Raw genomic sequence first — 14,754 nt, 5'->3', positions numbered from 1 at the left:
TGTATTCATTCAGATTTAGCATTGGAAAGAGATACATATATGACATGATTTTTCACTTTTTTTCCTCCCCCAAAGTATAATTCCTTATTAAATGCTTCATTGAGTGAGACCTCTCAAATCAACTCATGCTGCTTAGCCGCACACAACACAGCACAACTCAATGAGTTGCCATAGCACACGACAGCCAATGTTTAACATGTTAAACGAGTCAGCGCCTTTGAAAGGTAGTACTCTCAAGCTTCTCTGGCAAGTTCAAAGCAGCTCCCTTGTCACTCATCGTTAACTTCAACAAGCTGCAGCTGCCTGGTGAGAAAGAAAAGCTTCAGGAGGGAGAGTGAGTGGCTGTACGTGATTGGATGGGACATCTCTATAAAATCCTGCATTATTTAATTTTTTTTTTTTTTTTTTTTTTAAGGAAAAAAAAAATCTGCGATGTTAGAAGCGCGACGTAGCGAGGGATCACTGTATATCATTTACATAAGTGTGTCAGGTAATCAAGCCAGCGCAATTCCTCTTAGATTCATTTATATTTTTGAACATACTTTCCCAACAATCTACAAAATGCAATCTAGCACATTTCCAGCATTTTTCATTAGTGTTTGACTGCAAAATCAAGTTTGGGCCTGTTTATTTGCCTTCGCTAACCTAGGTGCAAGCACCACGAAAGACATAAGAATACTACAAACCGATGCGGGTAACAAATTACGGTTGTACTTGATGTTCAGAGGCAATATTCGGAAAATTCCGTCAAAATACAAGCTTTTGTCAGGCTCCATGAAATCAAGGAACTGAGTTTTTTAATTAATAATACCTGAATAAAATCTATATACTGAAGCCTTAGATACATGTACTGTATATTAACAGTTTAAATGTTTACAAGAGTTTTGCAAAAGTAACTGAACACACACGCATAGACAAATATGTGATGCATTGAGGCCTCTGTAATAATGGATCTTATCGCGACAGTCTTAAGTTATGTTACATGTACTAGTCCTTCTCGAAAAATTAGCATATTGTGATAAAGTTCATTATTTTCTGTAATGTACTAATAATCGTTACACACAACTGAAGTAGTTCAAGCCTTTTATTGTTTTAATATTGATGATTTTGGCAAAAAAAGTCAAGAAAAAACAAAAATCCCTATCTCAAAAAAATTGCATATTTCATTCGACCAATACAAAAGAAATGTTTTTTAATACAAAAAAAGTCAGCCTTCAATTAATATATCAGCTATTCACTCAATACTTGGTCGGGACTCCTTTTGCAGAAATGACTGCTTCAATGCGGCGTGGCATGGAGGCAATCAGCCTGTGGCACTGTTGAGGTGCTATGGAAGCCCAGGATGCTGCGATAGCGCCCTTAAGCTCATCCACAACGTTGGGTCTGTTGTCTCTCAACTTCCTCTTCACAATATCCCACAGATTCTCTATGGGGTTCAGGTCAGGAAAGTTGGCAGGCCAATTGATCACAGTAATGCCATGGTCAGTAAACCATTTACCAGTCTTCATCTCCATAAAGCTTTTCAGCAGATGGAAGCATGAAGTGCTCCAAAACCTCCTGATAGCTAGCTGCATTGACCCTGCCCTTGATAAAACAGAGTAGACCAAAACCCAGCAGCTGACATTGTACCCTAGAGTCCATCACTGACTGTGGGTACTTGACACTGGACTTCAGGCATTTTGCCATTTCCTTCTCCCCAGTCTTCCACCAAACTCCGCCACCTTGATTTCCAAATGACATGAAAAATTTCAGTGTTGCTTCTCTGTAGCCCAGGTCAGGTGCTTCTGCCGCTGTTTCAGGTTCAAAAGTGGCCTGGACCTGGGGAATGCGGCACCTGTAGCCCAATTCCAGCACACGCCTGTGCACAGCGGCTCTGGATGTTTCTACTCCAGACCCAGTCCACTGTTTCTGCAGGTCCCCCAAGGTCTGGAATCGGCCCTTCTCCACAATCTTTGCGGTCACCTCTTCTGGTTGTGCAGGGTTTCCAGCCACACTTTTTCCTTCTCACAGACTTCCCACTACGGTGCCTTGATACAGCACTCTGGGAACAGCCTATTCGCTCAAAAATTTCTTTCTGTGTTTTAGCCACTTGCCCAAGGGTGTCAATGATGGCCTTCTGGACATCATTCAGGTCAGCAGTCTTGCCCATGATTGCGGTTTTGAGTAATGAACCAAGCTGAGAGTTTTTAAAAGTCTCAGGAATCTTTCAAAGGGGTTTTGAGTCAATTCGTTGATTCAGATGATTAGGTTAGTAGCTTCTTTAGAGTACCTTTTCATGATATGCTAATTTTTGGACATAGGGATTTTTATTTTTTTTCTGTTGACTTTTTTTTTGCCAAAATCGTCAATATTAAAACAATAAAAGGCTACTTCAGTTATGTGTAATGAATCTAAAATATATGAAATTCTAATGTTTATCAGGATGGGGCTATACATTTATAATTACATAAAGAGAGCTAACAGACTAGAACCTAGCCATACTTACATTCTGTCTGACTGCCGCCTGAAGCATGACATGGACATGAATAGAGTGAAGGTTATGTAACTGTTATTAAGGGAAAGAAACCTATGAATCTAATCTATCAGCATGTCTCATGTTAACTGAGCTTCTAGGAAAAGCCATTCAACCCTCCTCTCGTCTGAAGACTAATTATAGACAGCGAGATTCAGTGGAACAGAAGCTCACTACATGTTTGACATGGTTAGCATGATGATCCAAGAGGGTGAGCACCACTGGACAGCTGGCATTTCACTCATCCGCTTTATTGATCATTCTCAGAACATTGAATCACAAATAGATTCATTATTTTAGGTAGCTATATTATTCTATGTATAATAATATAAAATAATAATAATCAAGTATACATTACATATATGTGCAGTTTTATATGATAATGTAACATCAATCGTCACCAACGTTTATGTGTACAAAATTTAATCATATTTACCCAAACCTGTAAAAATACCAAAGCAATTGTTTGTTGTGTTGCTGTCTAAGAATTTTTGATTCATTTGAGATTCAAGACCAGGAGCGGGCCACTGTCTGTCTGTACACAACTGCTTTAATGTATTTCTATTCTTTTATTGTCCAGCTGAGATGAAATATATATAGTGTAATTTCTGGACTATGAAGGGCACCTGATTATAAACCGCACCAGCCAAATTTCACAAAGTTTTAGAAAAAAATCCACATACATTATATGCCGTACCTGACTATAAGCCGCAGGTGTCCATATCTTAACATTGGATATTCAAATGGATGTTACACAGAAAAAACTGAGTGATCAAAAATATATTAACCATATAAACACGCATCAACATCACTAACTCTGTTTGTTTGAATGTTTAAAAACAAAATAGCGTTAAAAACAGGTCACTACATTTGCAAAGACATATCATCCACTTTACCTTGCCTTTGATACTTGAAGTGGATAAAATCCTCTAAAAAAAAAAAAAAACGGTTAACAGCTAGTGCTAGCCCTTATGTAGCAGCTTTGTTGTAGCATACTGTGGGAATAAAGTCATCCGAGTGCCAGTTGAAAACGACTAATCAACGCTAGCATCGCGTTCTCTTGTCGTAGCAAATAGTGGATTTAAAACAGTTCTTTTGTAGCAGCATATATTATCAGATGGAGCCATATTCATCCATAAACTCACGAGTTTTGAGTAAGTCTGATGAGCTTCTGGCAAGCTTTATCTGTACAAGTGTAGCGGCTAAAAGCTATGTCATGGCAAACTTGGAGACTGGAAAGCCAGTCTTTTAAAATATGTGTAATTATTCCATTGTTTTTGACAAGAAAATATGAAGCTCAATTGTAAAAAAATAAAATAAAAACAAAAAAATCCATAAATAAGGTGCTTTCTTTTAAAGACCAAAGGGTAGTAGCGGCCTATCATCCCCAAAATACGGTAGGCTACGGAAGTGCATGCGTGCATAGGAAAAAAACTATTTTTGAAGGTTGATTTCAGACTTTGCACTACATACGAGAACGTATCTCATGAGAAATTACAGTACATTTAAATGTTAATATTTATGGACTTTAGGTATTTTTTAATTCATTTGTATTGTATTGATATCATACCTGCAAGGTAGTGCTTTGATCAGAAAAAGGTGAGCTGAAAAAAGTGGTAACAATGCTCATAACCGTCTCAGTCACGTAACGCTCTAATATGGTGTCAGCGTGCTTGCGATCACTGGTATTGTTGCAAACCTGCAAGAAAAACAAAACGAAAATTGTGCTCAGTTGTGGTACATCAGATTTCCCGAACAATTTAATCATTACAGATGTTGCTTACTCTGCAAATGTCAACTAGGAAGTTCTCAAAGAGCTTCCACATGTGGTTCGAAGTGTAAATTTCCTTCATTTCAACCTCAGTGTCCACATAACAATGGTTTAGGAAGTTGATATAGGCAATTTTGACCTAGAGGGGTACAGTAAAGTAAGACATCTTAGTGTAGTAATTATATTAATAACAGGGCTGTCAAACGATTAAAATTTTTAATCGAGTTGATCACAGCTCAAAAATTAATTAATCGTAATTAATCGCAATTCAAACCATTTATAAAATATGCCATATTTTTCTGTAAATTATTGTTGGAATGGAAAGACAAGACTGATATATACATTTAACATACTGTACATAAGTACTGTATTTGTTTATTATAAAAGTAAATCAACAAGATGGCATTAACATTATTAACATTCTGTTAAAGTGATCCATGGATAGAAAGACTTGGTAGTTCTTAAAAGATAAATGTTAGTACAAGTTATAGAAACTTTATATTAAAACCCCTCTTAATGTTTTCGTTTTAATAAAGTTTGTAAAATTTTCAATCAAAAAATAAACTAGTAGCTCGCCATTGTTGACGTCAATAATAATTATGGTGCTGAAACCCATAAATCAGTCGCACCCAAGCGCCAGCAGAGGGCAGCAATACACCAACAACACAAGTAACAGGCAGTAAGCGGAAATGACACTTTGCTGTCATTTTAATCTGTTTGAGCGGGGCATGTGCGTTAAATGCTTCAAATATTTTAACGTGATTAATTTAAAAAATTAATTAACGCCTGTTAACGCGATAATTTTGACAGCCCTAATTAATAACCATTTGTTAGCAATCTATTTACAGTATGTCATCTACAGTGTCTTTCTGATGATCATCTCACCTCAGGGATGCAGTCTTCATTAGTCACTACTCGCACAATGTCATCCAATGGTAGCAGTGAGTTACATTTTATTTCCGTATATACATTTTTGCCTTCTGTGCAGACAGCCAGAAGTTCCACCAGGTGAATGTGGTACATGAGTGCACTGTTCTCATCCATACGATCACGCTCTGATCGCATCATCTGTACGAGTGTTTGGAAAGAAGCGCGATCATTGTAGAAAACCAAAACGTCTTCGCCTGCGTTCACCAGCTGTGCAACGACAACACAGATTTACATGAAGAAAAAAACGTGAGGCAGGACACAGACTCGAACAGGTGAAAAGACAACATCACCTCAGCCATGACGATGTCCTGACACTTTTTGATGAACTTATTTTCTGCCTTAACAATAGTCTGCAGAAATTTAAGGTACTGGACATTGCGCCCATGAGTCTCAATACAGTGGACAAAGTGCTGAACCACACGTTCATTGATCTCACTGCATAGCTGGAAGTTGTTCATGAAAATATGCTGCATGGTTATAGCTTCCAAAAACTGAAAAAGTACCACAAGTAAACACGTTATAAATTTGACTTTTAAGGTGTAATTTAGGGATTTGACAGTGGCACAATAATTGCTCACCCCAGGGTTGAGAAAGAGATTAATGTGCTTGTGAAGCAGAGCTTGGTTCTGCTGGTTTCCTGCACAGAAGCTTTGTAGAAACTGATGAGCTAACCTCATGATATCCTGCATGCGTAAATCTTCACCCTGGTGTGAGAAAATTGTTTGCTTAGTCCAATTAGATGACCAAAAGACTTGTTAGGTTAATAAGTAGGCCACACATACCTTTTCATAAGGGATCTGTAGTAGCTCAAGCACAACAGCATGAGCCCCCATGTTCCGCAGTAACCTCTGTTGCTGCTTCTTGCTCTTCCTGCCTGACTGGCCCTCCTGGACACAAAGCCTGCATAGGCGTAGAAGGATCTAATGAAGGAAATAACATATTAAGAAGTTATCAGTGTTAAAAAATGTTAATGTTAAAAATGTTAAACAAATAAACTTAATGAATCACACATACCTCCTTCACCACCCTGTAGTTATAACTACTAGTACTCTCCGGTTTGTTTTGTTTTTCAGCTCCTCCAGAATCCCCCTACAATTGATCATGACCAAGTTCCAAGTTGGTTGTTACAAACTAGTATTAGTGAGAACAAATTAAAACTCAAGTAAACGTGTGCACAGATGAAAGATGCATAGATCTGACTCTCAAAGTGGTGAAATGGCTAGCATGTGGTAAGACTATCCATCTACACTGTATTTATTTTCTATACTACTTATCGTCTTCTTGGGTCAAGGAGGAGCTGGAGCCTGCATCAGATGACTTCAATGTGACTTCAATGTAGTGCTGCAACAATTAATCGATTAACTCGAGTATTCGATTAGAAAAAATATATTCAAATTTGTTGATTCGAGTATTTGTTTAATTAAAGTGGCGCTGTAATGGCTAATTTTGAAAGTGTTTGCATTCAGTTTTATTGATTAGGGTGGATACACTGCCCTCTGGTCTGCCTCTTTTCACATGGGTGAATCCAACTGCTCCCTGTTAAAACCAACGTTTTTGTTTGTGCTCAAGTTTTTTAATGCATACATAATTTGGTTTATAGGTATATTTAGCAGTTTTTTGTGGGAATATGGCTACGTTCATACTACAGGTCTTAATGCTCGAATCCGATTTTTTGTCATATCTGTTTTTTTGGCGTGCCCGTTCAGACTGCCTTTGTCCATTGAGACCATTCAAGTATTACGCATGCGCACTAATTCGCAGTCCGACAAGCGCTGAGCAAGACGACCCGCATGCACAGAAGCATCAAAACAAATGACCACACATGCTGGCTGTCATCCGTCATTCCAGGGATATCATATTTTGCTTTTTAAAAAGAGGACACAAATAACAGACATAAATAATCCCAGTTTAGGCTTATATTCAAAGTATATGGATCGATAGCATGCACGCACTGTCCGTGCATGTCACACACACATACATGCAGTTTGCCCCGACTCTCGGCCGTGTAAGCAATATTGAAATATTGCTTTTATGGAGCAGACAGAAAACCGATCATTCTCAGGCTTATCCTCAACCCATTTTTATTTTTTTTATCACTGTTGTCAAGTCCGACTCTTCCTAAAATGCCGTGTTCAAGGCAAGCTAGGCGCTAATAACGCACAGCTGCCCCGCTACTGTGGCGTCTCTCTCGCTTTTTGATGACGTAATTGCTGCATGAATTCCGATTTGAGAGACTGGACAGTACAGACCGCCGCGACAGTCTGGAAAAATGTGGCCCAGATCGGATTTGAACAACATACGAAAGTGACCCAGATCGGATTTGAAATGGTCCAGTTCTATGCGACTTGTGACGTTCAGACCGTCAAGTTAATGCCTCACTCGAGTCGGAAAAACACGAAAAAATCGGATTCGTGCATTAAGACCTGTAGTATGAACGTAGCCTAAGTGTCTGAACCATTTGTTAAGAGGATTGTTTTAAAACAAAAACAAAAACAAAAAACTTTAGCATTTTATAGCATCTAAGCTAGCGGACTTTTTCTACGTAAGTTAGCCAATCGTTCTTTTGTTGTACATAGATCCTCATTTTAAAAAAAAAAATCATACCGTTTGAGGCTCAGCTCAGGTATTTTAATTTTTCATGTACCTTATCCAATTACTTGATTATTCGAACTAACTAGTATATCGATTAATCGACTAATAAAATATTCGATAGCTGCAGCCCTACTTCAATGTTTCCAATTTTCGGTTTTTGGCCAAGAATTTTGCTTTCGGTACATCCCATATATATATATTTCTGAAGAGCCACTGACTGAAATATATCAAGGGTGGGCAAACCGGTCCTCGAGGGCCACAGCAGGTCCTGGTCTTTGTTCCACCTGATCAATCAAGGAGGTTTCAGTAGAAACAAAAAGCACCAAACTGCAATCAACTGATTGCACTTGTAAAACACGAGATTGGTGAAAAGGTGTCCTCTTAGGCTATGTCTACACTAGGACAGCATCAAAAAATTAACCCCCGCCACCTTAAAATTTTAATAAAGAGGATATGAAACTTTTACTTTTTTTTTTTTTTTTTAAAGAGGGAGAAACTGGGATATGTCATCAATAATATGTATGAAAAGGTCTGTATTTCGGTACCTTTGCCTTTAAACAAACTCACACAGGTAACTGTCTACTAAAGATCGGTGTGTGCCGCATTAGGGTTAAGGTTAGGGCGGGGCTTAGTGTGTGCATTGAATTGGAGCTTTTACAGGTGGCGGGACTTAACTTTTCATGCGTGTACTTTTAGCATTAGTGGTGGGGTTCAGCTGGAAAAGATCCAAAAATTGCATCTTTTGTTACTACATGTTTATGAAGTAGAGTGTTTTTTTCAATGCTAAAACCATATTTGTTCGTACCTTTTTATGCTCTGATTCAGGGGACAGCACCTCTCCTGTATCTAGGACCTCGTCTGGACCCTGCCTTTTATACACCCAGAGCTCAGACTTCTCCACGATGGAGCGCAGCTGGTCCAGGTCGGACTTAATTTGTTTGTAATTCTCCACATCTTGGCTGGTGACTAGCAGTTGAACCTTGTGATATGTCGAGAAATGATCAATGACGTACTAAAGAACAGACATGCAGATCTTTATTGACAGTCTCTTGTATAATATTGGAAAATACCTGCTTAAATGCCTGAAGAACCTCCTGCCTTTGACTGAAATGCCGAAATAGCAGTTGAAGAGCCCTGGACACTAGAGGGGGATAGTCATGCATGGTCAAGTGGAGAAGGACTCTCAGAAAAGTCCTTCCACCATGATCGTCCAGGTCCAAGGGGGTGTTCTCTTCACTGGAAGTACACACCAAATTGATTGTAATTACACATAGTACTTTGACTTGTGACTGCTGAATGTACTTACCTTCCACCAAATATCCCTTCTGCCTGTTCTTCTATATGTTCAAAATCCAGTGCCCCTAAAATGGCCCAGCTGGTAAAATCATTGGCCATATCAACTTCTATGTATGATAAAGAAAAACAACCTCACCTGGCATATTGTTTGGACTTTCAACTGTTCCGGCTACAGATAATTCACTTGGGGAGTTGCTCTCATCAAACTCCCTCTTAAAGATGGACAACAGACAGGAGATCCTATAGTCCAGGCGTACGTTCAATATGAACTGTGTCGAAGAATATGATATAAAAGAGTCATACTGGTTACTTTTAATTATGAGTGTATTTGCAATTGCTACTTGCGTACCTGGAGGATCTCAATGATCTTCAGCTTGGTGTCCATGACCAAAATGTCCTGTTTCTCTGGTTCAGTCTGAGATTTTACAGTGTTTCCACTGGAGGTGCTTATTGACGTTGTGGGTAAAAAGCCACCACCTCTAAGGACAACCTGAGACATGAGCTCCCCAACACCATGAATGGACCTTATCACATTACTGCCTAGAAGACCACGCACGTATATTCAAAACAAAGAACTTACAGTGTATCATAAAAGTGAGTACACCCCTCACATTTCTGCAGATATTTAAGTATATCTTTTCATGGGAAAACAATGACAAAATGAACCTTTGAAACGATGAAAAGTAGTCTGTGTGCAGCTTATATAATAGAGATAATTTATTTTACCCTCAAAATAACTCAAAATACAGCCATTGATATCTAAACTCCTGCAACAACAGTGAGTAAGTCCACCGCATGGGAACTACGTACATCCCTAAATGTCCAAATTGAGTACTGCTTGTCATTTTCCCTCCAAAATGTCATGTGACTCGTTACAGGGGTGCTGTCAGCATTGCTGCAGAGATTGAAGAGGTGGGGGAGTCAGCCTGTTAGTGCTCAGACTAGGAGTGGGAACCTCTTGGTACCTCACGGTACGATACGATTTGCGATACAAAGCTCACGATAACGATGATCTGACGATATGGTGATACAACGATTATCAATACATTGGTCAGGAAATAATTATCGGATATCCTACAAACAACTAATAAACAGGAAAAACAAGCTTCTCCTGTGAATTGGAGTGAGTTTATCACTAGTAGACGTGCAATCCATTTGAACTGGGAGGGTGGCAGCGAATGACGTTCATTCGCTGCCATCCCTCCCACTTCAAACGGATTGAACGTCTATGGCCGTCAGTGGCAGCCAATGCCAGGTAATTAGGTAATTTTGGGCCATTTAAGGTCATTTACCGTTGATTTTCAGTTATCTCCTGTTGATTTTGGGGTATTTTATGGGTCCCTTCCTGTTTATTTTGAGTAATAAAACAGGAAGTGACCTGGGAAACACCCAAATAAATAGGCAGTGACTCAAACTCAACAGGAAATGACCTGTAAATGCCCTGAAAATCAGAAAAAATGACCGTGAATGCTCTGGTTTCGAATGAACGAACATTCCCGGTCTAAATGAATTGTGCGTCGAGCACCGTCAATGCAGCCTTAGAGTTAACGGAGATACTTTTATGGTGGAAGATTTTGGTAGCAACTTGTTGGTTCCTTTTTATATGAATTTTTTTAGACATTGACACTTTTTTTAAAACGATATCTCGATTCTTGGCAGGCGCATATCGATAACCTTTTGTGATACAAAGTATCACGTTATATCACCATTTCGATATTTTGTCACACCCCTAGCTCAGACCATACGGCGTACTCTACATCAAATTGGTGTGCATGGCTGTCACGCCAGGAGGAAGCCTCTTCTGAAGACGGTACACAAAAAAGCCCACAAACAGTTTGCTAAAGACATGTCAACAAAGCACATGGATTACTGGAACCATGTCCTATGGTCAGATGAGATGAAGATTAATTTGTTTGGTTCCGATGGTCTCAAGCATGTGTGGCGGCGACCAGGTGAGGAGTACAAAGATAAGTGTGTCATGCCTAAAGTCAAGCATGGTGGTGGGAATGCCCCCCCCCCCCCCCCCCCGCACCCACCACTTCAATCTCTGCAGTAATGCTGACAGCACTCCTGCAACGAGTCACATGGCATTTTTGAGGGAAAATGACAAGCAGTACTCAATTTGGACATTTTGGGATGTACGTAGTTACCATGCGCTGTACTCACTTTTGTTAATTAATTAATGGCTATATTTTGAGTTATTTTGAGGGTAAAATGAATTACCTCTATTATATAAGCTGCACACAGACTACTTTTCATTGTGTCAAAGTGCCATTTTGTCAGTGTTGTCCCATGAAAAGATATACTTAAATATCTGCAGAGATGCGAGGGGTGTACTCACTTTTGTGATACACTGTATATTTTTTGCAATTTGTAATTTAGCCCTCCTTTTATGGGTGATCATACCTTTGTTCTCATCTCCCTTTTCCAGCTTGTTGAAAGGAAAAATTGTGCTCACATGGACACAGTCCAGAATAGCTAACAGTATCTTGGTGAGTCTTAGCAAGTCGCTGAAGTTGTAAAAGCCAAAATAAATCAGATTCCTAGACAAATTTACCACCTAAAAAAAAGAAAATGGAGTATTTTTTTGTTTGTTTGTTTTTTTAACCAATGTTTTATATGCTTAAATTGTTAAACTCACCTCAAAGGTGAGCTTATTCTTTTCTTTATCTGCGAAAGGAAAACTCTGACAAACAACATCTCTGAGGTAGTTCTCAACAAACTCCATAGTCTGGGAGAATCGTTCCTTAATTTCATCTTTAGATGTTCCGTCATTGTCATAACTACGAGGAGAACATATTAAAATGAACAATGCAGACTAAATAATGATAATATGCAAATTATGATCATAATTTGGCTTTTAACTCACTCATCTATGGCAATTTCAGATGGGATTTCGGACCAAAGTCGTGCGTATTTGACTGGTGTCACCTGCTCCTGGGGATCACGGTCTACATGCATGTGGAGCATCATGCGGCAAAAGGAAGCTCGCAGATCATAAGGTAAGTCTTCATCAGACATGCATCGCAAGATCAGGTCTACATCCAGCTGGCCAGAGATTTTGTTAATCGCCAGGTACTGCCTGTCCAAACACATCCTGGCAAACAAGTTGAGCTGGTACCTACAAAAAGAGAAGTATTAAAGATTACCATGGAACAAACCTTACAAGGTGATATTCAGGGCCAGCCCAGGCCATTTGGGGGCCCTAAGCAAAATAATGCAAAGGGGCCCATATTTTTGGCCCACCATTTCGTCACAGTGTACTGTGAAACCAATACATGCAATCCAAGCTATACGTCCATATTTTGTATATTAATCAGATTTTGTTGCACTGCATACTTCAAACTTCTCACCCCAAATGATTGTCAGTACTTACAGTAGAAAAGCCAAACCTTTTTCTAAAAGAGGAAAGAAAGAAGTTAAGGAATAACTTTTTTTTTCAAGCTTGTAATCAAGTATCAAAACTCACAAAAGTCAAATAAAGCAAACTGTAGTAAACAAAATAAAATATAAATTAAACAATTGCTAGATTAGGGGCCCTAAGCAGCTGCATAGTCTGTATATAGGCTGGGCCGGCCCTGGTGATATTTAGGAAACAAAAGGCCAGTAACTACCTATAGTAACTGATCACCTCCTGGTCCTCCTTCTGATCCTCCTTGGCATCCTGGGCCAACTCTCTGATGCTTTTACTGCGAATCTCTTTATTGCTGTCCTTCCAGAACAACCAAACCTCTTCCTCATCTTCCTCTGACTCCTCAGAGTTGTCGCCAAGCGCTTCCCCTTCTATCTCAAATCTCGACAACACTAGTCTGCAGGAGGAAAATAGGGAAGAAGCAAAATGATAACGATACAATGGCTGGCAATGGTAATTTTTTTTTTTTTTTTTTTTTTTTTTGATGAGTACATTCCATATTTATAATGACAATTTTAATGATTTTAAGTAATTAATTAAAATACACCCTGCACTAAATTTTTGTCATTATACTGTACAGCTCACTCGGGCTCCCTTTTAGAGGAGCGAAGACATACTTGGTTTCAATTAAAATGTCTCCATTAGCTGGATCCAGCACAGCATTGCAAATCAGCTCCTGTGTCACCGGAATGGATTTATTCATTGACACACACAAATCCGACAAGTAGTCCAAGAACCTGAACATACACAAAAGACACCAGGTAAAAGAAATATATATACATAAGAAAAATCATTCCTCCTACAAAATAATAATTATCTGCAAATGCATTATATTAGAAAGAAAAATCCATCAAAAATACATTAGAATCAAATCAATGGTTTTCCATGCTGGTTGGTTCATACGGACTCGTTAACCAACCTGGGCTCTCGGTTCTTGCGTACCAAGCTGACAAACGTGTCAATCTCAGCAGCAGTAATGTGTTTCTCCAATAGTTTGCGGTTGTTATGCAGGAGAGCTGTGATAGTGTCTTCTGCCAAAACATCATAGCCAATTTGTTTCTGCATGAAACGAAATTGTTTGGCAATATATTCCTGTGGAAGCAGACGGGCAGACCATGAGTGCTGATTCACTCCTTGAGCTAATCCAGGGGTGTTAAAATTCATTTTTGTTCGCGGGCCACATTCACAGCAATTAGATCTCAAGCTAGACCCGTATATTTTTGGCCTAGTAAGTTAGAAATAGGAAAAATGACAACTTTTCCTTGACTCATCACAGCCAACAAAGAATGAGGTCTGAATAAAAGTGCACTTGTCCCACTGCCTTCACGACGCTGAAGTACAGAATGTTGTGACACGAGTATATGAAGTTGCATGTTTAATAAAATGTTTTTGCGAATGGCATTGTTGAGCTAAATGTCACTGTAACACGCTGCCTACAGTCTTTTTCTTAACGACAATGAAAATATTTTGTTGACATTTTTGTCATGTCAATGACATAACCACGATGAGTTTAATACGTCTTAAATTTCAAATCAAATATGAAGAGAAATATATTTTGCTAATCGCATCAGTGCAACTACAGCTAAAATACCATTAAGTTATTGGAATTTAAGTCAGCAGTTAGAAATTAGCAAGTAGAAATTACAAGTTCCCCTCACTCAAGGGCTTAGGTTTGGTCTCAGTATTGGTAGGGACGAATAACTGCATAACCTGTATGTACACTTTTTGCTGGGGACGGCACAAGACCAAAGAGATTGGGTGAACGGCGGTCAGGGCTTCATTTCTCACCAATAAGAACCTAATTAATTGATAGGCTAAATGATTAATGCAAAATAAATCTGTATTGACTTCTAACTTTCACACTGGAAATTTACAGTATAACATCTCAATCTGATAATTTTTCTTGAATCTACTCAAATAATTTTCTCCATCTTGTTTTTAGTGTTAATGGCTAGTTGACAGATGAATGTGTCAGACCATTCCACTTACTCTTAGTAAATATTACAATTAGTTCTCATTAAGACCAAAAGTCGGTCATTTTTCACCTAAATCAAGAAAAAAATGCTTTCCAATAACGTTTTGAACAATATTTATTCTTTAATTAAGAACATTTCTGACAAACACGTTTTTTTGTTTTTCTTTTTAGATTAAATAAACAAACTTTTGCTTAAAATAAGTATATATAAGTATATAATATTTTCAGCTAGCTATTTTTCTTATTTCAAGAAATCTGAATAAAAT

General features: G+C 38.6%; 1 protein-coding gene across 5 annotated transcripts in view; it reads right to left on the bottom strand.

The window, feature by feature from the left end:
* Window positions 1–14,754, bottom strand: part of LOC130921337 (inositol 1,4,5-trisphosphate receptor type 1) — a 156,628-nt gene that overhangs the window by 104,888 nt on the left and 36,986 nt on the right. For all 5 annotated transcript variants that reach the window (XM_057845087.1, XM_057845083.1, XM_057845085.1 and 2 more), the window contains exons 17-34: window positions 13,433–13,605; window positions 13,131–13,250; window positions 12,716–12,910; window positions 11,971–12,222; window positions 11,743–11,884; window positions 11,508–11,661; window positions 9,451–9,641; window positions 9,238–9,370; window positions 9,112–9,166; window positions 8,876–9,041; window positions 8,611–8,784; window positions 6,228–6,302; window positions 5,996–6,133; window positions 5,792–5,917; window positions 5,504–5,704; window positions 5,169–5,420; window positions 4,297–4,422; window positions 4,083–4,211 (exon numbers count right to left, since the gene is read on the bottom strand). In XM_057845087.1, coding sequence (XP_057701070.1) covers window positions 4,083–4,211; window positions 4,297–4,422; window positions 5,169–5,420; window positions 5,504–5,704; window positions 5,792–5,917; window positions 5,996–6,133; window positions 6,228–6,302; window positions 8,611–8,784; window positions 8,876–9,041; window positions 9,112–9,166; window positions 9,238–9,370; window positions 9,451–9,641; window positions 11,508–11,661; window positions 11,743–11,884; window positions 11,971–12,222; window positions 12,716–12,910; window positions 13,131–13,250; window positions 13,433–13,605 — 2,802 coding nt within the window. The remainder of the gene's footprint in view (window positions 1–4,082; window positions 4,212–4,296; window positions 4,423–5,168; window positions 5,421–5,503; window positions 5,705–5,791; window positions 5,918–5,995; window positions 6,134–6,227; window positions 6,303–8,610; window positions 8,785–8,875; window positions 9,042–9,111; window positions 9,167–9,237; window positions 9,371–9,450; window positions 9,642–11,507; window positions 11,662–11,742; window positions 11,885–11,970; window positions 12,223–12,715; window positions 12,911–13,130; window positions 13,251–13,432; window positions 13,606–14,754) is intronic.

The sequence above is a fragment of the Corythoichthys intestinalis genome, chromosome 9 (genome assembly GCF_030265065.1).
Source record: "Corythoichthys intestinalis isolate RoL2023-P3 chromosome 9, ASM3026506v1, whole genome shotgun sequence".
NCBI classification, from domain to species: domain Eukaryota; kingdom Metazoa; phylum Chordata; class Actinopteri; order Syngnathiformes; family Syngnathidae; genus Corythoichthys; species Corythoichthys intestinalis.
Note: the sequence above shows the minus strand (reverse complement) of the source record. Positions and strands in the feature narration are given on the sequence as shown.